This window comes from Lathyrus oleraceus, chromosome 6, assembly GCF_024323335.1.
Source record: "Lathyrus oleraceus cultivar Zhongwan6 chromosome 6, CAAS_Psat_ZW6_1.0, whole genome shotgun sequence".
NCBI classification, from domain to species: domain Eukaryota; kingdom Viridiplantae; phylum Streptophyta; class Magnoliopsida; order Fabales; family Fabaceae; genus Lathyrus; species Lathyrus oleraceus.
In genome coordinates this window covers 405730483-405740640 of record NC_066584.1, presented here as the reverse complement: position 1 = coordinate 405740640, position 10158 = coordinate 405730483, and the positions used below count along the sequence as shown (strand labels likewise).

The following is a 10158-nucleotide window of genomic DNA, read 5'->3' as shown; positions in this document are numbered from 1 at the left end:
GCGAATCTTCATCTCGGCGAGCTCTACCTGTAGGCTTTCCATTACTCTCTGTTGGTTCCTCCGGGTACCGTATCGGTGAATTCTTGAATCAGCTATCCTGATAGTGGGACACCAAACAAACTGAGAACACTGTGGCGGTACCTGTTATGCAAGACATGCGGATGACTATGCAAATGCAATGACATGTTTATCAATTCCAAAAGTATTCTACCCCCTTGATTCCAGTCTCACATTTGATAAACAGTGTAAGAAGAAAACCCCGACTAGAATCAAGAAGAAGATTTAAACCTCCTTGAAAAGGATAAACATGTGTTAAATGATATGAATGCAAATGATGTGATGAAACGATGTGAATGCAATGCAGTGGCATGTCAATCAGGATTGCTGTATCTGCTTGAACATCTGTCAGGTTGCACTGTCTGGAGAGAAATTAAGAGTACACCAAACAAAGGTCATGGGATAGATCATGTTATCCTTAATATCAACCACCCACTTTGGTGGATTATGGTTTACACCTTATCAACACCCGAGTTTCATTGATATTAAGGATACCTGATCGGATTAACCATGAATCAAGGGTTTGTTGCAAGTCACGAGCATGGAGTTTAGGTTAAGAACCACCCAAAAGGAGTGTACTAAGGTTTAAACCTGCCAAACATGTTCTACAAAAGGTTCCCATAGTCATACTCCCATCTTTCGGATATTATTAGAGGAACGACTACTCGTATTCCAACAATATTCTCAAGAGAGGCTCTTATGAGTGTAGTATCGCATAACAATCGTATCAAATCTTACATTTGAACGACTTTCGCACTACGTCCTACAAATAGGCCAAGATGGGTTTGGTAAACTAAGGTCCTTGGCTTCTTAGGTCTATATTGGAACAAGTAATGTCTAACCACAACTTACTTATGTGACATTATTGATCTCAACATGACCTCCACCAAGTGAATGGGCTTGCAAGTCAACTCGCTAAGGAATACTCCACACAAGTTGACAGGACTATGCCATTCTCCTATCTTAAGTGCACTCGAGTTCGGGTATAGAACTCATCTCACAAAGATCACCAAGCAGCCATAGCCAACCAACAGATACAACAATGATATGTACACAATGTAATAAGGTAAAGCAGGTAAATAAATAACTGTACAAAAGCATGAACACCCAATAAACAAACAAACTACAAAAGCTAGGAGGGACTCGCTTAGGGAAGGTGGACCAGCAAGAGGTCAACTTCTATAGTCCCCAGCAGAGTCGCCAGCTGTCGCAACCTGAAAAATACAGTGTGCGAAAAAACAATCGGCGAAAGAAAAAGACAGAAGAGTCGCCACCGTGCGTTATTCATCCCAAGGGAGGGAAAGGAAACGCTCGAAGTAAACCTGAAAAAGGAAAGGACAAGACGGGGTCTCACAACCAAATCTTGGGTTCGGGAGTCGATTATGCGAAGGGAAGGTATTAGCACCCCTACGCATCCATAGTACTCTACGGGATCCACTTTTGTAGTTTTTGTCTAAAGGGTGTGGGCTTACCTAATGTGTTTATTTACTAAAAAGGTTAAGAGAAATGACTCGCGCGGATGTCGCATCCACTGCATACGTATCTCATCTGAATATGAGAATCAGAGTCTTCGTAGCTCGGCTTACCTATGGGTTGGGGGATGTGTGCTCGCTAAGACATCGCGTCTTATGCCTACGTATCTCATCTGGAATGAGAATCAGAGTAAGCCGTAGTTCGGCTAACTACGGGGTTATGGATTGGGTTTTGGACGAACGACGTTACTACGCAATCTACCGGATGCTCGACCTTTGGAGACTTACTCGCCTGTAGTAGAAGGAGTAAACGTGTTGCTTTGGGTTTTAGGGTTTGGGATGCTCGAGGGCAAACAGGCAGTCCTTGACGAAGGAACCGCGCTACATGTGGGGATATGAATACAAAACACAAAACATGTATCTCAAAGTAAAATGCCACCAAGGGGCCCAAACATTGCCTCCTATCGAGGTCTTCCAGCTAAGAAAGCGATAAAGTACGAGAAAAGGAAAAAATTACCACATGGATAAAGATCCGAAGTTACAGCAATTAAAGGATTAGCAACCCTGAGATCTCTCCAGCTAGACCATCAAAGAAAATCAGTCAATACGATTAATCAGGATAAACCTCCGGATGGTATCCCTGCAAGAGTATGTGAGCCCTCACGAAAACTCAACAGAAAGGTTAGACAAACAAGGTAAAATCCAGGGAAAACAATGCCATGGCAACACAAAGACAGGTTAGAGAAACAAAATAGGGTAACCCAGAGTTGCCCCTAAATCAAAATGTAACCACATGAATAATTCCATCAAAATTCACAAAAGGCCCACAAAAAAGGTATCAAATTCACCCATAATACCTCATACATTTAGAGCATTCAAATTAAAGGCATAAAGATGATGGATATAGGGCAAACCTGATTGGAGAGCTTGATTAAAATTGAGTTGCACCCGTGAGGTTTACAAGTGGAGTTCCCTTCAGGGTTTGGAGGCTGCTCTGAGTTCTCTGTTAGGTCTTCTCTCACTATCTTTTTCCTCAGGGTTTTGTTCCAAGGAAACCTCAGAGTGTTTTGTTTCTCCTCAAAATCCCCCTTTGTTCTGTCTTCTTTCTCTCACTATCTTTCTCCAGTGAATCTCCCAGTGTAACTCCAACTGTCACTCCTCTACTGAAACTTCTGTATTTATAGACTGATTTTCGTGGGTAGTGGGCTCAAATGAGGGAGACCCAAGTCCAAAATAATTTGTTATATTTTATTTATTTATTTATTTTATTTAATTAATTAATTAATTAATTAATTAATTTTTTTTTCCAGGAAAAATGAAGGGTAAATTTTTGGGTATTACAATGCCCCAGGAGCTTCCACCATCAATAAGGATTCTTGACACATCAAAATTGGATATGGTAGCCGTTATGACCAAAGGCAAAATCTTGCCTACTTTTTCATTATCCTAGAATTTGAGGATAGGTCTTTTTGGCTCCCCGGTCGAATTGTTACTTCTTCTTTGCATACGACTATCAACTCATCTATTCTCCTATTTATGGTCCTCATGGATGGATTATTTGCTCTTGGAAGACCACCAGTAATGGATGCAATATACTTGCTTTTTTACTTTATGATCTTCCTTTTCTTTTCTCCTGCTGTCTTTTTTCCCTAACTCTAGTCACAACCTTTATAGCTTTCTTGGGGACGATTTCTCCCAATGAGGGGACCATTTATTCTTTGGCGATTATTCTCATCCCTACTCTCTCTTTTATACTCCTGGCCAACTTTCAGGTCACCTTCCCAAGTATACTATGTAAGTCGCCCCTTTTTAATAAGCTATTTTATTACATCCTTCAAGTGAATGTACTCATTGGTATTATGGCTGTAATTTTTGTGTAAACGATAATTTTTGGACTTATCAGTCCTTGACGATTCCCTTATTGAGTAAGGGTTCTCCCAACTTCCTTAAACTTGATGTTATCACACTCTAGAAGTTTTTAAAGGAATGTAAGTGAAGAACTTGGATCAGGATCTGCAATCTTCGTCTTCTTTGCGATGACCATTGTATTTTTCTGGTGCCCGACTGTATCCAATGTTTCCTGTTTCGCGACCCATCTCTCCCTCTTCAATTATGAGTTCTTTTTCATAATTTAAATAGGGTTCTTCTTTATTCAACAAATCACTTAAATTACAGGCTCTTTTGAGCCCTAGATTTTCCCAAAATATGCAACCCACACTCAACCTCTTCTTAAACATCCAACATTCTATCATTTGTGCCTAATACTGCCACCACCACTTTCATGAATCAATCAATGTACTCATGTTATTTTTCCTTCTTTCATCGTGTGACCCCATTGAGTACGTCCATGGATGTGGGTTTACATTTTCAAGCGGTAAATTGGGTACTAAAGAAGTCACACTGGTCCTTCTAAGAATATATACTCTTGTTTGGAATGGTTTTGAACCATGTCATAACGGCTCTCGTGAGGGCCAGTGCAAAGAGCTTGCGCTTAACGACCCTTTGGGCATGGTAGTAATCTAGTGTGTTATTTATATGTTCAACATGTTCATTTGGATCTCTCGTTCCCTCGTAACTTTGCAACTTTTGAGGTTTCTCATGAGACCTCGGGATTCTAGTGAGGATGTAGATTAGATAGCAGATGTTATTTCGCTCTAGAGATGGAGCATTTGTGTCATGTCTTTTACTTGTATGGGGAAGGCGTTCTGATGAATGATGAGGATGACGAACTATAGGAGAAGTATGGTTACTACTCCTTCCTTTAGAATTGGATAGATGAGTCAGATGTCCTCGGTTTCGGTTGCGAGCAAGTGATCTCATGACCTCTTTTTATGGCACAATTGTACCAATAGAGACCAACTCTATTATATCGACTTGATTGGCCCCACGAGACTGCCTCCCGTGGAGAGTTATCCATTATTGGAGTGTATTCTAGGTCCTATTTAACTTTGAGTATCCTATTGGCCAAGAATTATGAATTATGTTGGTGTACTAGGTTGTAGACGTTTTTCAGTAATTTTATGGCTCCATGTGCTCCAAGATTTGCTTGCAACGACTTAAGGTTTATGATCATTTCTTATACAAGTATAATAAGTTGTAATGGAAGTTGATGTGATGGTTCTCTTTAGAAAGGTTGTTGTATAGGTTTGAAGAATCGGAGAGCTTATAATGCTCCTTGAGCAACTCTTGGAGGAACAAAATCTTGTTGTGTAAGGCCAAATGAAGATGTCAACAGAACTGGACCGTTTTCCACAGGAGATGGGGGAGGAAAATGAGTAGATTTGGTAGCTTCAGTAGTAACTTGGCAATGGGCGGCAGATAGAGTGACTTTGGATGTCATTATGCTCGATGAGTTTGATAATGTATTTGTCTAATGAGGACATTTGAGCTTTAAGAAAGGAAGTCGACGATCTGAATCTTTGGTGGAGAAACAATGTTTTTTTTTGTGAAAATTAGTTGGAATGTTGATTCCCAATGACTGCCATTATTCGGTTGGGAACTAGAAATAGAAGATGAGATGGTGGGGTTGGATCTCACTGCGGTGGAGTAATACTTCAGATGTGATTGATCGTGATGGATATACAAGGTTGCCCCTCAAATGCCCAAGTTAGTGAGAGAATTAGAAGTAACATGAGAGTGAAAATTGAATTTGAATACATGAAATGGTGCACTTTTCCCTTATGTATCAAGAGCAATCGAAATCGCTCGTGCATGATGCAGCGTGATATGCCAACAACTGTCTGATTGAATTAGATGGTGATTAGTGCATTTGAGGGCTAAATTATTTGCTTCTATTCAAAGTAAAGATTACTTATTCAATGCATCTTTCGACTTAAAGTTCGCTCTTGAATCTTTTGCTATTAGTCTGCATAACATAAAGTAATAATAACACTTAAATAAAAATAATTACATTCCTTCTCATTTAATTTCATTACAATAAATAAATGGGAGAGGTTAAAACTTAAAAGTTGTACCGTATAAACTAAATTAATTCAATAGTATAAATGAAAAATAATAATTAAAGCTAGTGAATCTACCTCTCTCCCATGTAACTGTTCTTACTAGCGCTGGACAGAATAAAGAAACCCAGCCCAAACCGACCAAACCATGTGGCCCCTTAGACACCGGTTCGGGTGAGTCGGTTTTTCGGTTTGACGGTTTGAATAATCTTGGGTTCACATGGGTTAAACCGGTCGGTTTAGGTTTGAATTTATGGACCCGATGATATCCTAAACCGACCGGTTCAGTAGAAATTATACACTATTAGTACAAATGTTAACAATGATTGTTCAATCCATTTCCGAAAAATGCAGCAATTTCATAAGTTTTAAGATATATTGTTTTATTTTTTTGTTCATAAGTAAACTAAAAGTTTAAAGACTAGTATAAAATTGTGCTATTTAAATCCTAGATAAAATCCACTTGTGTTGGGTTTATTTTGGAATGAGCTCAATTATTTTTAAAACCGAATAAACCGCATTATGAAACCGAACCGAACAAAACCGAAACCGAAAATAACCGAATTGCAAACCGGTCGGTTTTGGTTATGTTTTTTCCAACCGATGGTTAGGTCGGATTGGGAATTTGGGCCCGAAAACCGATCCAACCCAACCGATGTCCACCCCTAGTTCTTACACCTCCTACACCTCCTGTCGATGTTGACAACTATTCGTCCACCTCCAAAATCGTTTTGGGTACTATACACAAAGGTTATTTCCTCTGTTAAATTTGTCTATTTCTATTTCTACTTTTTTATATTTATGTATTTTTTTATCTTGTGTCTTTGTCTTTTAGGATCTAAGATTGCCCTCTTAGTGTTTGATAAAAGATCTAAAAAATGTTGTGCCTTAGAGTAACACTTACATTCCTTTATTCATCGATTAATTTTTGAATATTTTGATAAAAGTGAACAATCTAAAAATAGTTGAAATGCACAAACATAAATTAAAAAGACTATTTATAATTAAATTTGAAAAACAAGAATAGATTCTCTTTTCTATCTTGACATTAATCGTGTTCGTAAGAGAATAAATAATTGGATGATAAATTGTTGCATGCTTCCGGTGTCTGATTAACTTGTGAACAATCTATAGATAGTATGTGTCGCCTTAATCTAAGGAATGCATTACCTTAAAAAACATATTTATTTAAAGATAAATCTCCACCTTAATAATAGTGAGTCAGCAACTCACTTCCATCACCACCACACAAACATTGGCGTTGACGGCTCGTGGACCCTCCAACACCCATGAATCATGATAGTGCTCAACAGTTTGTTGTCCACTTACATTATCTTTTATTTTTTTCATACATTTTACGTTCTGATCGCTATTTTAAATAAATTTGATTGTCAATAATCTGTATATAGTGTATAAAAAAATCAAATTTATTATAATAAAGACTAAAAACGTGTACTACATTATTAATACTAGTATTTCAATTGTTTACAAAATTAATAACAATCTAGTAATTAAATTAAATAAAAAAGGTGAAAAATGAAATTGGAAAAGAAAGATAAGGACGAACAGTTACACTCCAAAATCTGGAAATTCAATTCCCAATTCATTCTTTTCATCAATAAAATCCAATTCCCATATATTTCTCCATAAATTCTAAAATAGAAAATTCCCATCTCTCTTTTACAATTTATTGAAATCTGAGCCGTTGATCTTCTGCGTCATCCGATTAGGCCTCCGTTTTGATCTTCGTCGCTATCATGGAGGTCCGATCAAACCCCACCGCCGAAAATTCCTCTGACCAATCGCCGCCCGGTCGCAACCGTCGACCATCCGCCGCCTCTTCCAAGAAGTCTCTCGCTTCTCCTCTTCCTGTTGACACATCATCCGTTTCTCAGAGGTTAATCTCTCTCTCCATTTACCACTTCTTTGTTCCCCTGAAATATTTCTAAATTGATTTTCCATTATGTAATATACTGTTATGGCAAACAACTTAGGTTTTGATTTGTAATTTTTTATTAGAATTTTCCTGATCCATGTATCAATTTTGATTCCCATGTGTTCATTATCAGTACACTTTTTGATAGGGTTGAATTTGAAGTTTATTTAGTATTGATTTGATGGTTTTATTCGGTCTTTTTTCATGTAATTGCAGATTACAGAAGGAGTTAATGGCTCTCATGGTATGTCCCTCTTTGCTTTAATCATCATTGTCATTGTCATTTTTTAAATTCTGTGGAGAAGATGTAGCATGTACAAGTTTATTGTGTTTGAATGCCATAATTTATGCTTTTAAGAGTTACACCTTCACTGAAATTTTAGACGTAGATTTATGTTATTTGCTTGCTTTCTTTTTAAGTGTCATTTTTTTACTTTTTTACACATATCCATAATGTTACTTTTCAAACAACAATTCTTCTTTTACATGTAATATCCTTAATTATTTATTACATTCATTTTACTCTCTCTTTATAATAATTATTAGGGGTAACTTTGATAAAAAGTACAACCTTGAACTTTGCAAGTGACAATAAAAAAGAAGCAATTTTTTTTTCAAGAAAGTGACACTTTAACGGAGGGAGTACTTCATTGTGTGTTGATTTTTCTGATTTTGCTAAACCCTTGGAATTACTACTATGTATAACGACACCCCATTAGTGTTTCCTTATGCTTTCTCCTATGGTGTTTATGTGGAATGAAAATATTCTAGTTTTTGTTCTATCATTTCAAGACGGCTCTCATAGTATGAAATGAAACCAGACGCCTTTTCACTCTATGGCGTGGATAGGATAAAGGATGTGAATTGAAGATTCTAATGTTTGCTAATTATTTTTGATAAAGGATATGAATTGAAGATTCTAATGTTGTTAGCTAATTATTTTTTTATAACTAATATATGTTTCTTTGGTGTAATCAGCAATCACTGCATACTGTTTACAGCGGATTTATTTATTTATTTTGTACGATGTATTGTCAAGTTTATGATGTTGCATCCGTTTTGTAATACATTAGCTTATGACAGCAGATGTTTGGACTTGTGAAGTCTTACAAAAATGAATAAGGGTTAATTTGGTTGTAAAATGTGTTACTTTTGCTGCAGATGAGTGGAGGAGATCTTGGAGTATCTGCTTTTCCTGTTGCGGAGAGTATTTTTACTTGGGTTGGCACAATTGAAGGTGGAAAAGGAACTCTGTATGAGGGTTTATCTTATAAACTCTCCTTACGTTTTCCCATGGACTATCCTTTTAAACCACCCCAAGTGAAGTTTGACACAATGTGCTTTCATCCAAATGTTGACCAGTTTGGCAACATATGTCTGGACATCCTTCAGGTATTCATAAAATTAGACAACAAAAGCACATACACCAGAGCTAAAATTTTCATTATATGTGTATTTGCTGCTTAGGATTTTCAAATTATATGTGTACACTACGGCTGCCTAGAATTAGCATATGTGGATGAAATATTAATTTCTTTCATACTTGTTTTTATAGGACAAGTGGTCTTCAGCATATGACTGTAGAACTATTCTTCTGTCTATTCAAAGTCTATTGGAAGGTTTGTTCTTCATTTATTTTGAGTTTTGCAGTCACCTTTACGTGCTTGTCTGATCAATTTTTTCGAACAACAGAGCCTAACCTGGAGAGTCCTCTAAATAGCTACGCCGCAGAGCTTTGGAATGATAAAGAAGGTTAGAATTTTTTTCCATTGTAAAGCACATGTGTTTTCTGAGTTACTAATTATTTAAACCTCGAACTATTTGTTGTTATTGCTCAGTTGCTTCGAAGTTTTACTTCATTTGATCTTTACTTCAATTTTCAATTACTCTACATAGGGAAAAGATAGGAAAAACTGAATATTAATAGTTTTTGAGTGGTTTTGCTGTTCTAGGCAAATTCTGCAAAGGATTGTTCTATATTTATGTTTTCTTTTCTTTAATTCATTCACGATAAATACCCGTTTCTATCATGCAGATTTTAGGAGAATGGTCCACAAACAGTATTTAGCTGGAGAAGCACCTGAAAGTTGATTGATGCAATTCTAAAGTAAGACCAATTATTTTTCGGACTTTAGTTGTAAAATAACATTTGTTAAAAGAAATTTTCTGCAGCCTATACATATTCCCATTTTTTTTTATGATACTTTGGTATTGTAATATGAAACTACATAAATCCTCAGGAAATCTTCTGATGACTCTGTAAAAGTTGTAAAATAATTTGATTGAAAGGTGCAAAACAATTCAGTCGCCGTGATTATGTGGCTTACACCATTATATTTCTTTTATATACTCCAGTTGGACTGTTCAAAAAATCCACTAATCGAAACGAACTATCAAATTAAACCGAATTGAAGTTAAAATAATCGAATCATTTTATTTAGTTAATAAACCTAATCAAAAACATAAACCAAAACCAAAACTGTATTTTTAAAACGGGAAAACTAAAAACGTGAAAACCAAATAGGAAGCTAGTTGAAGATGAATGGTAGAATGTAAAACCTTAAATCCTCACCTCGGTGAAAATCCATAACCCTACATCATATTCTCATATTCGAAGGTCCATAAGTGAAGACCGTGAACTTAAAATTAGAATGAAAGGTAATAAAATCACACATTGTTTATTAGCTTTTTCTTTTTTTGATAACTGAGATTCAAATGTTAGTTTCACCAATTT

The 10158-nt window shown here is 36.4% G+C and overlaps 1 protein-coding gene across 1 annotated transcript; it reads left to right on the top strand.

Annotated features, from left to right (window-relative positions):
- Positions 1-7023: 7023 nt before the first annotated feature.
- LOC127097977 (uncharacterized) lies at positions 7024-9758 on the top strand. Its single transcript, XM_051036475.1, has 6 exons — positions 7024-7385; positions 7641-7668; positions 8586-8816; positions 8980-9043; positions 9117-9176; positions 9460-9758. The coding sequence occupies exons 1-6, from the start codon at positions 7246-7248 to the stop codon at positions 9513-9515; spliced, it is 579 nt and encodes a 192-aa protein (XP_050892432.1). The 5' UTR covers positions 7024-7245; the 3' UTR covers positions 9516-9758.
- Positions 9759-10158: the final 400 nt, after the last annotated feature.